The following is a 22,789-nucleotide window of genomic DNA, read 5'->3' as shown; positions in this document are numbered from 1 at the left end:
TATATATAAGCACAGGTTTTATACTATATATAAGCACAGGTTTTATACTATAAATTTTTTTGTATCTTATCTGATAAGCATAATTTGAATATGTCTTAGTATAGAAAAGCACTGTCTAATAGAAATACTGTGAGAGCCAATATATATAATTTAAAATTTCTGGTAACCACATTAAAAATATAAAAAGAAACAGGTAAAGTACTTTAGTTAATAATGTATTTTAATAATGTTTAATAATATATTTACTTTAACCCTATATCAAAAATATTATTTTAACATGTCACCAATAAGTATTTCACATTCTTTTTTCCTTAGTAAGTCTTTGAAACCAGTATATATTTATTTTACACTTACAACATATCTCAATTCAAACTAGCCATTTTTTCAGGACTCAGTATCCACATGTGTATCAAGCATGTGTATTGGACAGCACAGGTAGTATAGAAAATCAAAATTTATAGGAAACTCATGTATAAATAAAACACACTTTAAGTATCACAGTTCTCTCTTTTATTTCTGTATCTGTCTTTTCTTTACATTTCCACAGCCCTATTTGGGATCTTAGACATGCCTCCCCCTCCCCTCCAACTTAAGTATCTGATTCTTTTTGCATTATCAGGGACATCTTTTATAGTTGGCAAAGTGAATTCCCAAGGGGCTGAATTCAAGTAATGAAGCATTAAAAGTGTCATGATCCAAATCTTTTACATATACTATCTGAAAGACTTTTCTCTCATATTTTAGAAAATGCCTTTGTAGAAGTCATATATATATTTTTGTATTAATCTTGCATTTTATCTAAGCTAGTATTTTAAATATTTTAATCTAGAGTCCAGATATTAAAATCAGATTTGGGGCTTAGTGAGTGATGGTACTGCATTAATAAATGTCATCTAAAGTCCTGTGATGATAGTCTGAAATTTTTGTTTCAAATAAGTCTATTAAGTCCTTTAGGTTAAAATTTGGTTTCAAATGCCTTTTCTTATTTAACCATGATATTGTATAGTTGGAGTTCTGAAAATATTACCATAGCTTAGGTAGGATTTATATAAAACAACTTTTGATCATGGTAATTACTATTTAACTGAGGGCTCCTGTTTTGGATTTCTTGGCTCCAATCAGCAAATGCTATTTATTAGATTTTTTTTTTTTTAATTACTGTTGCAGGTAGCCTTTTTTTCCTTTTTCTTTTTGGGGCTATATTGTATCTCTGTGTAGTGTAACTATATACAAATATATACAACTATACACACCATATTACACGTGTGTGTGTGTGTATATATATATATGTAAAACTGTTGACTGGAGGCTCTGTATACCATGTAAATAGATAAAGGAGAATGACAGATTTCAGTAGGAAGGTAAAGGAGGTGGCATTAAAAAGGATATCAAGAGAAGTTGTATGTGATCAGAGTAGGAGATGCCTGCCTCTCAAACAAAAGTTGAGATGATGAAGGGTGAGGTGGGTTGAAATGAGGAGAAAAGATGCTTTCACAGTCCAAGTGGTACTAACTCATGTCCTCTTTGACAGCTTTTAGTGCTTTCACACCATCCAGATAGTCATCATACTGAGATATATTTTTAACATTGAACTTCCAAAGTCTATTTAGTAGTTTTGAAAGATCCAGAGTTGTAATTGAAGGATGTTATCCAGATTCAGAAGGTAACTCTTTGGATCAATGTAAATAAAGATTATTGTAAGAAAAGGGTTGAAACTTTTCTTAACTCCTGTTAGGTTTTGATTCTCTCCCCTCATTAAAACAAAACAAAACAAATTCTGTTTGACCTGAGCAGAACCATTTTCCAGGCTCTTATTTTAAAATGTATAGGCATTGACTTTAATCATTTGGGTGGAGATAAACAATGTAATATTTTGAGAGTATATAAAGTACAGATTAAATGACTCAAAGGGAAAGGTTATTTGTGAAATGAAAGTCTAAAAATTGAAATGTTGCATCATTGTCTTAAAAATTTTAAGGCATTATTTTATGGTGTTCTTAAAATATTTATCTTTTGCCTCTTAACTAAGAAAAATAGCTTTGAAGAGAGACTTTTAGAAAACAGTTATCAGTTAGAACAAATAATAAAATATAAACATTATTTACAGGTATTTATTAAGCTGTCATGGAGAAAGGTGTATTTTAAAAGTGGGAGAAGCTTTTTAAAGCAATATATCTATGGTTTTCTTGAGCTCTTTGGATAGAAACTGTACTTTTAAAAGCTAACCATTCAGAGTACAAATCAATGATTATATAATAACAGTTTTCAGTCATTTAGCTTTATTTAACTCCTAAATATGTCTGCTATTAATATTAAAAATATATTAAACTTTTATGAATCTTATTCAGAGTTACTCATGTTAATACATTTCAGTTTTCCTACCTTTGCTGTTGGTTTTCAAAAACAGCAACAAACTATATCCTTAAAAGTGTTTCTTTCTTTATTAGAGCACTTGCTTTCAAAGAGTGGCGGGGACTGCACTTTTATTCATCAATTCATAGAATGCCAGAGTGAGTACAGAGTATTTTTCACATTGATTTTAATGAAGTCAGGGGCAAAAATTGAAAAATGAGAGGAAAAATGAAGATCTCAATGTGTTTGTTATGGTAGAAGTGCATTGAGGGCCATCTTCAGACAGCAGCAATACTTTTCATACTGTTTCGGCTTCTCTCTTTGGAGAAAAAAAAATTTTTTTTTTAAAGATTTTATTTATTTATTTATTTGAGAGAGAGAATGAGATAGAGAGAGAGAGCATGAGAAGGGGGAGGGTCAGAGGGAGAAGCAGACTCCCCGCTGAGCAGGGAGCCCGATGTGGGACTCGATCCCGGGACTCCAGGATCATGACCTGAGCCGAAGGCAGTCACCTAACCAACTGAGCCACCCAGGTGCCCCCTGGAGAAAATTATTTTTGTGGCATTTGCCTTCAAAGATGGATTTCATATTGCCCACAAAAAAGAGGAAGTTTCAAGCTTTTAAATAAAAAATTGTTGTTGAGCAGGGAATAAAATAGAATGTCAAGCACCTAAACTTTCTGTGTGGACACTTAAGAGGTAGTAGTAACGTTAGCCTGTTTTATTTAAGTTCTAGTTCTATCACAGATTTGCATTTGAAGTTCTTAAATAAATTTCTTAAATGATTAAATGAAGTCAGGAAAACAGTGGTTTCGTTTGGGCACTCAGATCTGAAGATGGCCCTTAGGGTAGTAGGACCTTTCTAGGGAAAGAGTAGCAATAGATTGTCCTACAGTCTGACATCAACTGCCTACCCCTGGAAGGCTGTCTTTAATAATAAAGATAGATAGGTTGGCTTTTGAGGTGATTTGGACCTCTCCTGAATTCTGAGTGAAAGTATCATGAATTCCTTCTTACTTGAAAATCACATGACTGCTTATTTTAAATCATGAGGTTGTGATAATTCTTTTGGTCTTAGTGATAATTAAAGGTCACTATGTGTAATAAAGATTTATTGATGACATCTGTACTTTTTCCTACCAGACATACAATACACTTTGTTGAACATTTTTCTCTCCCTTTTCACTCTCTTTTTGAAATGAGTGACTTCCCATTTTTTATGCTCATGAGTTCATCTTGTAGACGGGCAAGCATATGTGGTTCTCCTCCCCACACACACAATCTCAGGAGCACTTGAGGCTTGTAAGTGTCACACCTGGTAATTATAGCAGACAAACTCAGTAGATCAAATGTTACACTCTTTAGAGATGCCTTAAGGAAACCTGGAATTTCATTTAATAGTTTTAGAAGAGCTTCTGTTTTTGTCCATTTTAGAGACTATGATGTTGAATGTCAGTTTGATATTATTTTGAGGAAAACTAATAAATATGGCATATTTCTTTGTCTTTTAAAACTTTTTCATAGAGGGGCGCCTGGGTGGCTCAGTCGTTAAGCGTCTGCCTTCGGCTCAGGTCATGGTCCCAGGGTCCTGGGATCAAGTCCCACATCGGGCTCCCTGCTCCACGGGAAGCTTGCTTCTCCCTCTCCCACTCTCCCTGCTTCTGTTCCTGCTCTCGCTATCTCTCTCTCTGTCAAATAAATTAATTAAAAAAAAAAACCTTTTTCATAGAGCAAAGATTAATCCAAGTTTTTGTTACCTTCTGATTACTAAATTTCACTTTTATGGGAAATTGGCACAGGGATTTGGATCAAAATAACTGGAACCCACTGAAACCAACTAAAAACAGAATATAGAGTCTAAAATATAAATCTTTAGGAGAAGGATTTTATATTAGTTTTATTACATATGACCATTTTTTAGTAAGTTATTTTTATATTAAATTTTTGTGACTTGTATTTTGAGCCCAAAGAAATAACAGAGAACTATCAAAAAAAAGACTAAGTTACAATTTGAAAAAATCATTTAAAATATTATTATAAAATATGTAAAATATTGAGCTGTAGTTGTAATATAGAATGATATTTGTTTTACATTAAGAAAAAGGTATTTGGAGGGGCACTTGGGTGGCTCAGTTGATTAAGCGTCTGCCTTCAGCTGAGGTCATGATCTCAGGGTTCTGGGATCGAGCCCCACATTGGGCTCTCTGCTCCTCAGGGATCCTGCTTCTCCCTCTCCCTCTGCCTGCTGCTCCCCCTGCTTGTGCTCACTCTGTCTGTCTCTGTCAAATAAATAAAATCTTAAAAAAAAAAAAAGAAAAAGATGTTTGGAGATTTTTATTGTGTCATACTTATGAGAGGCAAATGGACCAGTAAACATTCAGATATAGAGCAGGAGTTATGTAAATTATAGCAGTCCCCTCAATGGGGATATTAACTAATAAAATTATGTTTATAAGAACTATGTAATAGCATGGGAAAAATGTTAAATGTGGTACATAGGGAAAAATTATAATATAAAATCCTTTTCTTGTGGATGAAGAATAAACCAAAGAACAAAAAATAAAATTAGAAATAAATAAATAAAATTCAAGTATTCCTGATGTCTGAATCCATTGGGTCTCTAAGTGCAAACAGAGGAAGTTTGGACTATAAATTCATATAGCTAGGGATATAGCCCATTATCTGAATCTGTTCAGTTCCTGAGTTTTGGTAACAAGTAGCAAGGGTTTGGTTAATGAGGTTACCAGTTCTATCTCAGAAATTTCCAAATCTGTTGGCTCCTTAAATTTGGATAGCCAGAGTTGGCATACTAAGAGTTAACTCTGATTTGTTGTCAGAGGGGATGTTTTCATTATTTTATAACAAGCTGCTGGTATAGAAATTGTTTCGTTTAATAAGTATTATGGCGAGCAAGACAAATTCAGCAAAAATCATACTCAAGTGAACTTTTGAAACAACTTTGGATTATTTTTTGATAATCTCACACAAATTTTTTTGCCATTATTTTCATTGATAGCCATCTTGAATTGATTTATAATTTTGACATGAAGTTTACATTCAATGAGCAGTGACACTTCATATTCTTATTTCCAGTCTTTTGTTTATTTTTTTTTCAAGATTTTTTTATTTTTAAGTAATTTCTACACCCAACATGGGGCTCAAACTTACAACCCTGGCATCAAGAGCTGCATGGTCTACCGACTGAGCCAATCAGGTGCCCCTTATTTCCAGTCTTTTAAAAAGCAGATGTTAAGTACCTAGATTTCATTACTTACTGTGCTTGTTGTATAACCCAGTTCACCTTGTTTTTTTAAAAATTAGAAAGCAGGGGTGCCTGGGTGGCTCAATCGGTTAAGCATCTGACTCTTGATTTCGGCTCAGGTCGTGATCTTAGGGTTGTGAGATTGAGCCCCTGTGTTGGGCTCTGTGCTAGGTGTGAAGTCTGCTTCAGATTCTCTCTGTCCCTCTCCCTCTGCCCCTCCCCCTCTCCCTCCCCCTCTCTCTCTGTCTCTCTCTGGAAAAGAAAAAGAAAGCAAATAATTCACTTCATAGGATTCATAATGTCTATTTTTAATATAGTAACAGATTTTTTCAGTTTATGTATATGAATCCATAAGAGAACGGTATAGTTGTTGGCTGTCTCCATTTATAAGGTGATTTTGACGAAATTAAATGAGTTGGAACACATTTCAATTTGTTTTCCTTTTATAGTAAAAGAGACTTTTTTTTTAATTCTCTTTTAGGAGAAAAGCTTTTAATCCAGGCAGAGAGATTGGATTTTGAACAGATTAAAATATAACCTTTTACTTAATTCCAGAACTGTGAAGTAAATTTTCTTTGTAAAAATATACCATATAAAATCTAGAATTAACAATTAACTTTAATAAAACTTGCTAAAAAGCTCTAGCAATATTTTCTCTTCAGGGATTTGGGCATGAAGTTTGATTTAAGCAGAATTCCACATTCCATGTTCCCTGCAAATTTTAGTTATTCAAGGTTTACCATGTAAACTTAACAAATAGTTGAGACTATTGTGTTCTGCTAAAGATGCTTTTTGAGTTAACAAATTGTGCACCTCTAAATCTGTTTCATATATATCCTGTGAACTCTGTCACTTGATTGACTTATATGCTGAGTGCAGAGATAAAGGATAAAAGGTGGAGAATCTCAGGACATGGAGATTCACCTCATGGGCATAGAGTGGAAGACTCCCTTCTCTGGACTGCTGTCTGCACTTTTAATTCCTTTTGCTACTGTTTGGATGAGGGCAGAGGCATCACAGTTGGGTACCAAAGAAACTTTCCTCTGAGGTCTGCTTTGTACAAACAAACTGCCTCCACCCCAACGGGTATCTTCCTTTTGATGATTGAGTTAACAAGTGCCCTGAAAGAAACCTCATGTCCTCATATTCTTAATCCATGGTTACTATGAGATTTAATGGTTTTTATTATTAGGCAAAAGTCTAATTCTCTTAATATTTCATGTCTTACTATTTTTTTTCCTGATTTAAAAAAAAAAAATCTTCTCCCCGCCTCCAACTCCCCTTTTGAAATTACAGTCATTATCTGTATATGTTTGTCTCATTCCCTCCTTTCTCTTAGGGCTTTGCTCTCACATAAAAATTGCCTTATTTGGAGTAATGCATTGAATCAGTGTTGCTCTGTGACTGTTTACTTTTCATCACTCTATGAGATCAGCCTCTGAACAATCTCAGGAATAAGCCTGATTACATATTCTACTTGAAACAGATTTTTAAATTTTAAACTTTTATTTCTGTAAGCCAAAGCAGTTTATTTATAACCAAGAATAGGAAACACTTGGTGTGGTTCCCTGCTCTTAGTAATTTATGTCCCCATTATAGGAAAATTCTTTTTTTTTTTTTTAAGATTTTATTTATTTATTTGACAGAGAGAAAGCACAAGTAGGCAGAGCAGCAGAGGGAGAGGGAGAAGTAGGCTCCCCACTAAGCAGAGAACCTGATGTGCGGGGCTCAATCCCTGGACCCTGGGATCATGACCTGAGCTGAAGGCAGACGCTTAACCTGCTGAGCCACCCAGGAACCCTATAGGAAAATTCTTGAATTTAAACTAGATGTTGCTAATTCTTTATTTCTTTGAATTTGGAGTTGTTGACTAATCTAAGATATATGGGAGGGTTTTGTTTGGTGTTTATTTGTGCCAGTCATTTTTCCCAGTCAGCTAGTTTTCCAACATTTCTACGAGGTTTTCTCCCAGCATAACTGCACAGAAGATAGTCTTAAATTTATGCCAACAGTGTTCTGACATGTAGATTGTTCCTTTCTTTAAAAAAGATCTGTTTCTGTATTCTTGAAATTGGTTCGTTTCCTTTAGTTTCAGTCTGTCCTTAATTCTCAATTTTTTTTTATAAATACCCCGCGCTAACCGATATGGACATTAAGGAGGGCATGTGGTGATGAGCACTGAGTATCATATAAGACTGATGAATCACTGAACTCTACCTCTGAAACTAATAATACACTGTATGTTAATTTATTGAATTTAAATTAACAAATCTACCTGTCACTCTAAAAAAAAATTCTCAATTTTTTTTCTTTCATTCTTCCTTATTCTCAGGTTTTAGAACAAGTAGCTTCTGAAACTGTTTTTATGAAAAGGTAGACTATCTTCTATAGCAGGACTTGCTTTAATTTTATTTTGATGCAGAAACGAATCACCTTGTGAAAGTCTGTATTATTAAAGTTAGGCCTCCCCTGTAAGGTTCTAAAGTTCTATTTCTACTTTTTGAACTACTACTCTGTGAAGGAAATAAATGGTTGGCTTGATGTTGAATGCTGATTGTTAATTTTTACTTTGATTGTATTTGATGTTAATTCTAATCTCAGTTTCTTTGCCGTATTTCCTTTTAATGACCTTTTAGGCGACTGTAGCTCATTTTCATCTATGATGTTTAGAATTGGATCAGAGGATTCTTGACATAAATTCCCATTTGGTCCCTCACTGGCAGTAGGACTCTGGGCATTTTAACCTCTTTAAACCTCATTTTCCAGGCGCCTGGATGGCTCAGATGGTTAAGCGTCTGCCTTCGGCTCCGGTCATGATCCCAGGGTCCCAGGATCGAGTCCCACATCGGGCTCTCTGCTCCTTGGGAGCCTGCTTCTCTCTGTCTCTCTCTCTCTGTCTCTCATGAATAAATAAATAAAATCTTTAAAAAATAAATAAATAAAATAAACCTCATTTTCCTCATTTGTAGAATGGGATGGTAGTACCTATGAAGTAGGTCAAGATAGTAGTTACCTTTATGGGGTTTTCATTGGAACAGGAACTGTAGGAAGCTTTAGGGGGTTGTGGTTAGGTTCTGTTTCTTGATTTGAGTTGTAGCCATATAAATATTTGCTTTAAAAAAAATTTATTAACCTGTACCTATGTGTTTTGTGTCCCTTTCTGTGTGTTATTTTTCACAATAAATAAGTATGGTTTAGGGCCCCTGGGTGGCTCAGGTGGTTAAGTGTCTGCCCTCAGCTGGTGTGGTGATCTCAGAGTCCTGGGATCGAGCCCTGCCGTCAGGCTCCCTGCTTAGCTCTGCCTCCCCTCATGCTCACACGTGCGTGTGCGCTCTCTCTCTCTCTCTAATAAGTGAATAATTTTTTTAAAGTATGGTTTTAAAAGAGCAGAAAATGAATAATTATCTCTCTAGAATATCCCTCAAAAAGAGGGAGTTTTTAAAAAGAAAGAATATCCTCTACTTTATCTTTCAGTTGTGCCAAGCCAAATAGCTCTTTCAAGACCTGCTTTTATCATTACATGGAGGTTCTCTTCTGAGTCCCAGAGTGGCCTCTGACTTTTAGTACTCCCAAAGAATTGAGGTGTCCACCCCAAGTTTGAGAACCAGTGGTTAGAAACTTTTTTTTTAAGTAGACTCCATGCCTAGTGTGGACCCCAACGCGGGATTCGAACCGACAACCCTGAGATCAAGAGTCAAGCACCTAATTGACTGAACCACCAGATGCCCCAGAAGCTTTTTATAAAGGTGTTCTTTTCGGGGTGCCTGGGTGGCTCAGTCGTTAAGCGTCTGCCTTCGGCTCAGGTCGTGATCCCAGGGTCCTGGGATCGAGCCCCGCATCGGGCTCCCTGCTCGGCGGGAAGCCTGCTTCTCCCTCTCCCACTCCCCTGCTTGTGTTCCTGCTCTCGCTAAGTCTCTCTCTGTCAAATAAATAAATAAAATCTTAAAAAAAAAAAAAGTGTTCTTTTCCTCAATTATTTACTTTTAAAAAAATATTTTTAGAAGATTTTATTTATTTGAGAGAGAGAGCACAAATGGGAGGGAGGGTCAGAGGAGAGGGAGAAGCAGACTCCCCACTGAGCAAGGAACCTGACACAGGGATGGATCCCAGGACCCTGAGATCATGACCTGAGCCAAAGGCAGATGCTTAATTGACTGAGCCACCCAGGTGCCCCTTTTCCTCAATTATTTAATTACAGGCCACTAATGCTTCACCAGATTTGAGAATATAACCTTAAATAACTTCAATGGTGACAATAGCAGAAGGTAATATTATTTAGCACTTTGATATTAGTACTGTGCAAAAACATTTTGCATATTCTTAGTTTTTTAGAATGAGGAAAACATTCAAATAATTTTTCCATATTTGATCCCTTTAAAAATGTTCAATTCATTCATTCCGCAAATCTGTATTAAGCATCTGCATTGTATATACCAGGCCTTCTTTTAGGTGTTGGGGGTATAGAAATGAACAAGACAAGGAAAGCTTTGCCTTCGTGGATTTCACATTCTTTGGAGCAAACAAAAACTAAAAAACTAATAACATGTCAGGTAGTAATAAGTCCACTGAAGAAAAATAAAAGAATGTAAGACCATAGGTAGCCAAAAGGTACCATGTGGGATTTGAACAGATTTGGGACTAAGCTGAGTAAGGTGTACATGTGTCTTGGGAAGGAGTGTGTGAGATAGAAACTTTGAAAACCGGGACTGTCTCAAATTGGAGCTTTAGAACAATAAAAATGTCTTTTTTGTGTGTCTGTGTGATAAAGGGCCAGATAGTAAATATTTTAGGCTTTTAGGGCTTAGCTCTGTTACAACTACTAAACTCTGCCGTTGTAGAGGAAAGCAGCTGTGGACAATACATACATGAATGGACCTGGCTGTGTCCCTCTAAAACCTTATTTACCCAACAGGCAGAAGGCTGCATTTGGCCCTGTGCGACTGTAGTTGGCTGACCCCTGGGCTAGATCATGTAGACTTTGTAGGTCATGGTAGGGACTTCAGATTTTGTTCTAAGGGTGAGCATTTTGAGCAATAATTTACTCCTAAGGTGTGGTTAGAATTTTTTAAACAAGGTGGTGCTTAGATCTTCAACATACTAGAGAAAGATTGTAATGGCTTTCAAAGTCTGCATTTATATTATTTTATTATTTGCTATATTCATGTAACAACATTTGTAGAACCTGTTTTATGTGTCAGCATTGTGTTGGGAATTAAATTATTGATGAGATACCTCCCAGCTTCCACTAGACTCTAAATTCCTACATTTAACACGTTTATCTTGGTAATAATCCATGAGGAGTACCTAGTATTTTAGCTGTACAGAGTAAATATTTGAAGGAATGAATGTATTCCTCAAAGAGTTCATAGTATGTTGGGAAAGGTAGACAAAAATAGATAGCTGCAGTGTAGCTTATTAGAGATAGGAATGACGGACTATGAACGAGAAGAGATACCAAATCCACCCAAGAGAAAGGAAGAGAAATTCCATTTTAGACATGGTGAGATGAAGTTCCCAAGGGATTTCTGGATGAAGATGTTTGGGAAGTAGTTAGACAATAGTGTTCTGAGACCTAAGAGAGAGAGCTAGACTAGACATCAACATTTAGAAATTATGCAAATGTAGTTAATACTATTTAAAATGAATTTTTATTGTTGTGACAGAGATCTTGAAGATTAATACTTTCTTTTTTCTTGGTAGAGCTATAAAAATTTTGTATTCCAAGCAAATAATTGGTTGTTATGTTAAACCACGGAGTTTTGGGGTGATTTGTTAACGGTCATAAATAACTGAAATAACTGTGTATACTTTAATGATACATAATCAACCCACTGTTATGATAGGCTTTTTAACAGAATTAAAGTGATAGCTTCTCCATTTACAATGCAAAGCAATTTAATGGTAAGAGCTATAAGGGCCCTAAAATGATCGAAAGCCTCATGAAGTTGATTTAATATAGAGCTACCCAGAGTGCCTGGTCACATGCCCACCTAATGCATAATGACTGCATCTCCATAAGCAACATAATAATAAAGGTTCTTTTTCTTCAAAAAAAAAAAAAAATTTGTATTCCACTCCCTCCCTAAATACAGACAATGCTGCATTGAAAATCTTTGTACAGTTGTCTCTTTCCTGAGTAATACACAGAATAGGGGCTGTGGGTCAGAGGACATGTGCTTTCAACATTTGGATAAGTTCTGTCAAAATTGCCCTCTAAAAAAAAAATGATACCAATTCACACTCCCACCAGAAGGACACAAGATTACTCACCCCTCCTGGTATTGAATGTTTGCCAAACTGATGAGCGAATAATGCCACGGCATTGTTTCAGCGGATAGACCATAAATTTCACATTTACTGGACATTTGCTTTTCTTGGCCTGTGAATTCAATGTTGTTATTCTTTGCCCCTTTTCCGCTGTGTTGTTTGACTTTTTCTCATTCATTTTTGGAGGGCCTCACATCTTTGCCATCCACATGCTCCCTTTCCTTCTTCCGTGCTTTATTTTTCTACGTAATCTCCATCTGATATACTACTTGTTTACTTCTTTATCATCTCTCCCTCCTCACCCCATTAGAATGTAAGAACCAGGAGGGCAGGAATTTTGTCATTTGTTCATTCTAATGTTTCTAGCACCTAGGAGAGTATCTGGCACATAGTAGGTACCCCCTAATTAGTTGTTCAATGAATGAATAATAACCTTTTATCTGCTCTTTATTTTTTAAATATTTTCTCCATGTCTGTCACTGGCCCTTTACCTGTGTTGATAGTGGGTTTGATCAGAAAATTTTAATTTATATGAGGTCAAATCTATCTGTCCTTTCACATATGGCTTTTGTGTTCTGCATTATGCTTAAGGTCTTTTTTTTTTTTAACCTTTTGATCCCCTTCACCCATTTCTCTCACCCCCATGCCTCCTGCCTCTGGCAACCACCAATCTGTTCTCTGTATGTATGAGCTTGTTGTTTTTTTTTAATTCCACATGTAAGTGAGATCATATGGTATTTGTCTTTCTGTGTCTGACTTTTTTATTTCACTTAGTATAATATCCTCAGGGTCCATCCGTGTTGTCCCAAAAGGCAAGATTTCATTTTTTTTTATGGCTGAGTAATATATATATTTCTTTATCCATTCATGCATCACTGGACACCTAGGTTGTTTCCATATCTTGGCTACTGTAAATAATGCTGCAGTGCACATGGGGGTGCATATATCTTTTTGAGTTGGTGTTAGAAAAGAAAGTAGAAGAAATATTCCAGAAAATATAACAAAAAAGACCAGAGTTGGCTTGAGGTTTTATTTAAGAAAAAAAAAGGGTGGGAAATTTAAGAAAATTAGGGAATTGGTCCTGGAGCTCTAACATCTGAATAATAAGATTTCCAGGGTGTGGGAAGGGAGAGAGTAGGAAAAGAGGAGGAATGAAAAAGAGAGGAATTTGTCAGTGAAATAGAATAGAAGGTAATTCCCCGGGATTGAAGATAATGAGCTTCTAAACTGAAAGGACGCACTGAACGCTCAACACAATATATTTTAGAACACACACACTAAGCCAGACACGGAAATTCACATATTGTATGGTATTTATATGAAATATCCAGAATAGGAATTCACAGAGGGAAAGCAGACGAGTAATAGCTGGGGCTGGGAAGGGAGGATGGGAAGTAAATTCTTAATGAGCATGAGGTTTCCTTTTGGGGTGGTAAAAATGTTTTGGAACTGGATGGAGGGTGTGGTTGCATAACATTGTGAATGTACTAAATGCCACTGAATTGTTCTCTTTAAAATGATTATTTTGTAAGAGGGCACGTATTGAATGGAGCGCTGGGTGTTATATGCAAACAATGAATCATGGAACACTACATCAAAAACTAATGATGTAATGTATGGTGATTAACATAACATAATAAAATAAAATTTAAAAAAATAAAATGATTATTTTGTGTTATGTGAATTTCACCAAAAAAAGAAAAGAAAAAGACCATGTTCTGAGTATATGAAATTTAAGAACACCAGGGATAAAGAGACGATTCTGAAAATTGCCAAGAGAAACAAAGGATCTCATACTCTATTAGTCATAATAAACTAAATTATAATATAGCAATAAATAAGCTTCTGAAATCTGAATGGCTTAATTCCACAAATATTTTTTTGCACTCATGCTACATGTCCATGGTGAAGGAGAGAACACTGTTCCATGTTGTTATTCAGGGATCTAAGTTCATGGAGGCTTCACCATCTTATGATAAAGAATTTTGCCATCTCAGCACATGGTTTCTAGAATGGAGGGAAGATGGAAGTATAGAAAACTTCTACTCTTTCTTAAATGCTTTGGCCCTGGCTAGAACCAGTCATGTGGACCTTCATTAGTGCTAGGGTGTTTGGAATATTCAGTCTCCCAGGTGCCCAGAAAGGGCAGGCACAGCAGGCTTTGCTGAACACAGGAAGTCTCTACCATGCATACTGAGGAACAGGACTCACCTTCTCATTTGAAGCTAGAAGACAGTGGAACAATGCTTTCAAAATTTTGAAGGAAAATTATTTCCTGTAGAATTGTGTATCTAGTTAAACCATCAGTCAAATGTGAGAGTAGAACACTAACATTTTCAGAGGAACAAAGTCAAAGCATTTACCTTCTGTCAGCCCCCTTTCAGGAAATTAACTGAGGATATGTTACACTAAAACAAGGGAATAAAACAGGATGAGAAAGATTTGGATTCCGGGGGTAGGGGATTTTGGATACAGCCCAGACTGTGTCAGGAATATTAAAGGGCTGGGGGAAGGGACGGACGGGGATATATAATGTGATGGATTACCTGATATGTTTGACAGTATTGAGAGTTTTTATGGTTCTGTAAGAACTTGGGCAAAAGAAAAAAAAAACAACTTGGGCTATGTTTGAGATAGATATATAAAAAGTTAGCAAAATAAAACAAGGTATTGCAAGCTCCAAAATCACTACATATTGTATAAGAAGGTACAAGCAGAGAAATATAATTTTAGCATATGACTCAAATATAAATAATAGTCATATTATACATACTGAGTATAGATGGACAAAATGTAACTCTTAGGAGGATGATAGTAAAAAAGAACTCTAAGTCCTTTTTTAGTCATCTATAAGAGATTGTCAGTAAATAGTGTCTAAAATGGAAAAGTGAAGAAATAGCAGTATTTTACTTAGAAATATAAATATGAATACCAGAAGAAATGGCTTGAAGTTAAAAGTTGTTGCTTAAAAAAAAAGAAAGAAAGAAAAGTTGCTTCTCTGGGAAGTGAATTTCAAGAATGGAGTAGAGTAGGACAGAAGATGGGAAGGACAGCTTACATTATACATCTTGTAGGACTGCCTTTTAAAATTATCTAAATCTATTACTTTGACTTAAAAAAAAATGATTTAAGGAACAGGGGCAAACAGTGCCACATACTGCAGAGAGCCTATACAAAGTAAAAATTATGAAAAGGAGCCATGGCCTTTGGCAGGGAGGAGGTTATAGTGATCTTGGAACAGTTTCGGTGGTTGAGTGGGGGGCATAAACCAAACTGCATTGGGTTGAAGAGTGAAGGAATAGAGAAATGACTTCATGTACTGCAAAAGTGTAAATTCAAGGAGACCAACTGACATACAGGATTAAATAAGGGGATATACAGAACAGATATCCTTCTCAGTAAAATATAGAATATGGAGATTTGAATTTAAATGAATTATAAAGAAGCTACATTATACATTTACAGAGAATCCCCTATAAAACAAAACAAAACAGTATTTGTTTTAATATCTTTAAAAATGATTCATTTTAAGGATGCCTGGGTGGCTCAGTCGTTAAGTGTCTGCCTTCGGCTCAGGTCATGATCCCAGGGTCCTGAGATCGAAACCCTGCATCGGGCTCCCTGCTTGGCGGGAAGCCTGCTTCTCCCTCTCCCACTCCCCCTGCTTGTGTTGCCTCTCTCCCTGTCTCTCTCTCTCTCTGTCAAATAAATAAATAAAATCTTAAAAAAAAAGATTCGTTTTACTGAAGCATGTCATATATGCATCTCTGCTGAATTGTATCAATAGGGAAAAGTAAACTATTGGTATAACATAATTTATATTACTTCTTTATTTAAATAAATACTTTTTCAGAATTCCTTTATTTCAACTTCATGTCCTTGATTTAAAGAGGATTTCTTTGTTTATTCTGAGTCCTTTTTTAAAAGGTCTAGGCTTTTTAGATAAGGTAAAAACTAATGAAAATTAAAGGCAAATTGTCCCCCTACCCCCAGATTTCTGCATTAATCTCATTGCTCTGTTATAGTTTGAGTTTTCTTAGTTCTCCTTCCAGCTTCAAGTTTTTGTACAAGCCTAGTCATGGGAGTAATATTATCATCTTTAAATTTGGTCATGGAATGTGTTACACTGCCCCGCTCAGGGAAATGCTACTCGGTTTGGGCTTGGATAGTAACATTTGTTTTCTTTGGCAGAGAAGCTGATCGTCGAGGGGCATCTAACCAAAGTGGTAGAAGAAACAAAGCTTTCAAAAGGTTCGTTTTCTGTTGGTTTTCTGTTTTTCTGGGTTTTGACCACTCTTTTGGATAATGGAGGTTAGTGTACATTTCCAAGGTCATAGTATTTTAACCATCAATTTATTTCTTATAGCTCACCAGATGGCAATCCAGTAACAGTATTAATATAAAATAGTTGGAGTTCTGTCTTAAGAAGGATATCTTAATTAGAAAGTTTCTTTTTAAATGGGTATATATATGTATTTTTTCTTAAAAGTGCTTGAAATATGTTTTGTTAGGTTTTAAAAGATTTGTTCTGATCTGTCTCACTTCTAGCATTATTTTCAGCTTTGATATTTGGTATTTGTTATATTTGATAAAAAATTTTAATTAAACATAACGTAAATCTTTTTTGAAACAACAGGTGAAAAATGCTTGCCGTTCTATTTCTGTGATTTTCCTACCTTTAACGTTCCTTATGAAATTTAATATTATCTTAATTTTTGGCATATCAATTTGATTTAAACAAAAGTGATTATGTAGCGTCTTCTTATATTTATAATGGGTAGTCTTAAAATTGCCTGAAATAGTTTATTCTATTAGTTCTCTTCTGTTACAATTGTCAGAGAAGAAACGTGTGTTTTAAAGCATTATATTGTCAAGTCACTCTTATGCATTAGGGAAATTGGACAAATAAATTTGGTATGATATGCTCATTATAATTTTAGGACTTTCATCAGAACCTACTAGCATAAAGTTTATAAGTAGATTCACAATCTTTTTGGTCAGTTAAAACAATGAGTGATAAAAGTTTGGAATACTCCATTTCAGTACATTCTGTTTTATGAAACTAACTGGATCCATTTTGGCTTTTAACAATATTTAGAAGGAGAATGTTATTTCAAGTATCTGGTGGCTTCCATTCTGAATTATGTGCATGGCAGATGCCATATTTGGGGAAAGAATGCATAGAATATGCATCACTAATATTGTTCTGGCAAACAGGCATTGGGTTTCAGAGCAGTGAACTATTTTTAGTACATGTGGCAATTTATTTCATCTAATTAAAGTGAGATGAGAACAGATTTTAACATAGCTTTTACTTCACCACCCAAATGCCTATGCAGATTAGTTGAATAGCCAGCACACTGAAGTGGAAGTAGAGCCTTAGAAAAAAAATCAGTCCAATTTTAATTAAAGAAAAATACCTTGCTACTTTAGTGCTTCTATTTAATGCATTCTGAATTAGAATATAGTCGCTTGAAATTGTGTGATGTCATTATTGAAAAAGATTTGTGCCATCTTTACTGATTTACTTCTGAAACCTGGATATAAAATATGTGTTAAAAGCTTTAAAGAGCATGCATTTTGATCCAGCAATTCCACTTCTGGGTTTTTATATTAAGAAACAAATTGGACAGGGGCGCCTGGGTGGCTCAGTTGGTTGAGCGACTGCCTTCGGCTCAGGTCATGATCTCGGGGTCCTGGAATCGAGTCCCACGTCGGGCTCCCGGCTCGGCGGGGAGCCTGCTTCTCCCTCTCCCACTCCCCCTGCTTGTGTTCCTGCTCTCGCTGTCTCTGTCTCTGTCAAATAAATAAATAAAATCTTAAAAAAAAAAAAGAAACAAACAAACAAATTGGACAAATATGCAAGGGTATTTGCTTCAATGTTTTAAAAGCAAAAAGAGGAAAACATAAATGTCGAGTAATGAGGGCATTTATTAAATAAATAATAGCAAGTAAGTCCATGCAAGTGAATAAAATACATCCTTTAAGAATGATAATACAGATCCAAGTTTTATATACCCAGAGATTTTTCTGTCAGCAGTCAGCATTTTTTATAAGCATTTCTCAAAGTTAGCATGCAGAGGTACACTAATCCTTGTAACAAACTAGATGACTGAGATAAGTTACATTTTAAATGCTTTGTATCTGGCTATAAAGTATTTCTTTTGGATTTGTCTAAGTTGTTTTATTTTTAAAAGCCTTTCATGGGTGATGTTTTTGATAGAATTTCTTTTCTGTATTGAAAATAACAGTTGCTAGAGATAGCCAATTACCAGGTATTATAAGTCTTAGTATTTCAGATATTTCACCTAATGCAAAATGTAATCATAGGTTGCATGTGCTTTCTGTTTAAACCCTCACTCAACTAGCAGTCATTGTATGTTTACTGAGGCCTTAGGGTAGAAGTAGAAAGAATACTAATAGGTAAAACAGATGGTTTCAAATCCAGGTTCCACAACTAACTAGCTATATGCCCTCAGGCAACTTACTCTTTAAACTTCAGTTTCCTCATTTGTAAAATGGAATTGACAATATTTAACTTGGGAATTCCTGGGAATTTAATGAAATGTTGCTTATAAAGCAAGAAGCATTATTCTGGTATTTGACAAATGTTAATTCTCATTTCCCTCCTTGCTTTCTTTCCAACTAATGGTTCCATTGGTGTAGGAAGTGGTCTGTGGCCAGTATGTTTGTTTTGCCCATCCATCATTATGTGTTCTCAGAGATACAGTGAAAATACTCACGTTGTTTTAGACTTTCCAGTTTGGGAACTGTTTTGGTATTGATGTTGGTAGCTATTCTTCTGTTTCCTTCTATATATTATTGGTATGTATCTTAATGATTAAGTACTGCATAGAAAATCAACCAGTAAGGATTTTTTTTTAATTTTTTTTTTTTAAGATTTTATTTATTTGATAGAGACACAGTGAGAGAGGGAACACAAGCAGGGGGAGTGGGAGAGGGAGAAGCAGGCTTCCCGCTGAGCAGGGAGCCCGATGCTGGGCTCTATCCCAGGACCCTGGGATCATGACCTGAGCCGAAGGCAAACGCTTAACGACTGAGCCACCCAGGCGCCCCAAGGACTTTTTAATACTAGAAAGTTGGGTGCCACTTCATAGCTAAAGAATGGATGTTTTGAAAAGGAAGAGATACTCTACCTCTCATTTGTTGTGTCCTGTGTTTCATTCTTGAATAGATTTGGTTTGCCTCCATATAACAGTTATAATTTCAGGACATAACAATGATAGGCCATGATTTGACTTGTCTTCTTATTCAAAATAGATTCTTGCCTTCAAACATCTCTTTTTGGAGCACCTACTATGTACTATGTACTGTACACTGTTCTCTGCAATGAGGATATAGCAGTCAACAAAACAAACAAAAATCCCTGCCCTCATGGTACTTATATTCTAGTAAGATCTTAATGGAAGATTTGGTCCCACCTTTAATTTTACCTTTCTGGCTAATACTCTAAATATAAAATAAAAGTTCCTCCTAAGCCAGAAGAATCCTTTTGAGAACATATTCTTCTTAGTTTACCTCAATATCTTGATAAAATTGCCAAGAATATTAAAATCAGAAGAGAGGGGCGCCTGGGTGGCTCAGTTGGTTGGGCGGCTGCCTTCGGCTCAGGTCATGATCCTGGAGTCCCGGGATCGAGTCCCGCATCGGGCTCCGTGCTCAGCAGGGAGCCTGCTTCTGCCTCTGACCCTCCCCCCTCTCATGTGCTCTCTCTCTCTCTCGTTCTCTCTGTCTCAAATAAATAAATAAATAAATAAAAATCTTTAAAATCAGAAGAGAGTCATTTTTTTATTCTCTGAGAATGGTTCCTTTTCCATCTATGTATAGATTAGATGTATTAGCCTGGCTTGTTTGAGACTGTAACTTTGTGATTAAAACTAGAACATTCAGAAATGTCTGATTATAGCACACTGAATGCGCCAGAGGTCACAGATTGGATTCCCATGGGTCTCCATGGTCAGTGACTTCACTTCTAATCTAAGCTCTGTGTCTCTCAGCAGTTGGCCTTTGACTAGAAATGGCAGTGAAAAAAAGAAGCAAAAGGCTTCTTGTAATCTATCACCTACTTCAAATTCTAGGGATGTTCTTAATGAAATAGCCATAAAAAGTTATATTTTAATATTAAATATATTTTAATATTAATGGTTTTAGATACATTTCTGATTACTTTCAAAATGGAAAATATCTCTTGATTTAGTTGGTTATAAAACAATATATATTAACAATTTTCAAAAATGTATGACAATATGAAGTTAGTAAATATCTGCCATGTCCCCACCTCCAGAAATGACAATTGGTATCTCTGTTGTGGATCCTTCCAGACTTGAGTAAATATGCACAGCTGAAAATTCATAGCTAAATATATGCCTATTTTCAGTCTAAATGGGATCACGTTATACATACTGTTCTTTAACAACCTTTATTTTTACTCAATAGTAAGAAATATATCTCAAGTATTTTCCATTCCATAATGAACAATGCTGCAGTGAACATCCTTATATATACTATATGTAGTCTGTTTTTCCTTTGGAAAAGTACTAGAAGTGGATATGCATATTTAAATTTTTGATGTGTGTTACACAAACAACAGCCATAAATTATAAAAAATAATCATATACTCAATGAATTTATAATCTAAAGAAATAAGATACATAAATACACATAGAATGATATAAAATAGAACATGATTAATTACAAAATCATAGGACACAGAGAAGATACAATAAAAAGGAGCAGCATGCTGGAGAAATGAAGACCCCCTTAGAGGTGAAGGGGGTTAAGCTGTATCTCACAGATTGAATAGGCCAAGTAGAGAGAATGGTCATTGAGTTTAGTGAAATATCAACTCAAGCAAAGAATTGGAGATCATAGTGAGCCAGCATTTCTCAGCCCTGTAAAGAGGCTAGCCTGACTGAAACGGAGCTCATGTGTGAATTAATTCAGGGACCAAATTATAGCTAAATCCTGGGATGTAAAGTTTGGCTGAGCCTTGTGGAGAATGGGGAGATGCTGTAGGATTTTGGTCAGAGAAATGACCATCTCTGTAAACGCTATTCTAATGCATGCCATAATACACACAGGTGTGCAATTGTAGATAAGGATCAACAGCCTAATTAATTGTCAGTCATCTTTAATAAATTGTTGGGCTAATAGTTAGGATATTTGAGAGCAACTTGTTGAAAACAAGGCCTAGGATGTCTTCATTGGCTAGGCAGCGCACCACTTGCAAATAATCCCAAAACTTTTTTTGAGTCTTTCTCAATGTGGTTCAGGTACAGTTATATTTTTTTAAGTTAAAAAAGGTTGTAATTTTCTTGTTTTAAATGTCATTTTTATAACAGTTGTGATTTTAGAGTTTTATATAAATATAAATATTACTAAGTATAACTATTGCTAAGGCATCCTAGCTAGTGTTTTTATATAAGAGAGCCATTTCCTTGCATCATCTTCATACGGTGTCCACATTGTCTTGGAATTTTGCTATATTTGTTGCAGTTCTCTGAATACTTTAGCAAAGCTTGCTTCATTTTTGTTTCTGGTTGGCCAGTGGACAGCCTTGACAAAAGCCCCAGCCCTCTGCACAGCAGACATGATCCACATTATAATTTAATATGAGCCACGTGTAATAACCAGCATTCCATTTTGGACTAGAGTGGGGAAGAAGTAAGAGACTCAGTGACCTCAGTTAATTTTAAAAGTATTTTGCATATCAGTAGATTTAGAGCACTCAAAGCCTAAAGCAGTTTTATTGATATAGTTGTAATGAGATTCTACTTTCATTTTTTTCTTGGTAGCAAATCAGGCAAGAGCAAAAGAATCTGATTTGTCAGATACTCTGAGTCCAAGCAAGGAAAAAAGTAGTGACGACACTACAGGTGAGTTGTAACCGAATATTTGCAAATCTTACGGATGTTACTGTTATTGGCTGAGCAGTTTAGATATACAGGTTAATGTGGGTGGAGATTTAAAAGTTTGTGTTTGGGGGGGGAAGCAGTCTCCATTTTCTAAGTTAACTCCCTTGAATCTTGGATATATTGTTAAAATTACTTTCAACTATCCAGGTACGATAGCTGTATAAGTTTCAGTTGTTTATTTTGATAGTGATAGCTTGAGGATGGAGCTAACTACTGTTTGTAATTATCTTTTTTGCCCCCTGCAGACGCCCAAATGGATGAGCAAGACCTAAATGAACCTCTTGCTAAAGTGTCCCTATTAAAAGGTACTTTAACATGTTTTTATGACATTTTAAGCCAAGACATCAGATTCACCCTTTGCCACATGTATAATGTGAAGTTTTAAATTTAGTTAAGAGATTAAGACAGGTTCTCTAAAGTAGCAGGAATTAAAATTTAAAATGTTGGTGTTGGTGCCAGTGCTTCAAACAAAAATATTTAAATTGTAAAATAATTTGGATCAATCAAGGTTATAGAAGGGCAAATTGGTAAGTGGTAGAACATGAAATGCAGCTATGATTTTTTTTGTGTTTACCTTGAAATCTCTGATAGAAGCACATTACCACTTTTTTTTTTTTTTTAAGATTTTATTTATTTATTTGACAGAGAGAGCAGGAACACAAGCAGGGGGAGTGGGAGAGGGAGAAGCAGGCTTCCTGCCGAGCAGGGAGCCCGATGTGGGACTCGATCCCAGGACCCTGGGATCATGACCTGAGCCGAAGGCAGACGCTTAACAACTGAGCCACCCAGGCGCCCGCACATTACCACTTCTAACATAAATTAGAAAAAAGTGAAAATTCTCATATTCTCGAAAGAACTGCCTGTTTATTCTGTTGTAATATGGTAGCAGTTGTAAATTTCCTCATTTTCTAGTCCTCCTCATCCTCCAGTAAATATCCCCAGGTTCTTAGGACACTCTTCTAGAAATAGGTAGG

At 35.7% G+C, this 22,789-nt stretch overlaps 1 protein-coding gene across 16 annotated transcripts in view; it reads left to right on the top strand.

Moving 5' to 3' along the window:
* Positions 1 to 22,789, top strand: part of LOC110584960 (sarcolemma associated protein) — a 162,729-nt gene that overhangs the window by 108,061 nt on the left and 31,879 nt on the right. For 7 of the 16 annotated variants that reach the window (XM_044921364.1, XM_021695142.2, XM_044921359.1 and 4 more), the window contains 4 exons: positions 2,448 to 2,510; positions 16,072 to 16,131; positions 21,696 to 21,776; positions 22,061 to 22,120. In XM_044921364.1, the coding sequence (XP_044777299.1) occupies positions 2,448 to 2,510; positions 16,072 to 16,131; positions 21,696 to 21,776; positions 22,061 to 22,120 (264 nt within the window). Of the gene's footprint in view, positions 1 to 2,447; positions 2,511 to 12,851; positions 12,855 to 16,071; positions 16,132 to 16,179; positions 16,192 to 16,984; positions 16,988 to 21,695; positions 21,777 to 22,060; positions 22,121 to 22,789 lie in introns of those variants that run through there. The other 9 variants (XM_044921379.1, XM_021695147.2, XM_021695146.2 and 6 more) reach the window with 3 other exon arrangements.

Source organism: Neomonachus schauinslandi, chromosome 1 (assembly GCF_002201575.2).
Source record: "Neomonachus schauinslandi chromosome 1, ASM220157v2, whole genome shotgun sequence".
Taxonomy (NCBI): Eukaryota; Metazoa; Chordata; class Mammalia; order Carnivora; family Phocidae; genus Neomonachus; species Neomonachus schauinslandi.
This window is presented reverse-complemented; position numbering and strand designations above follow the sequence as displayed.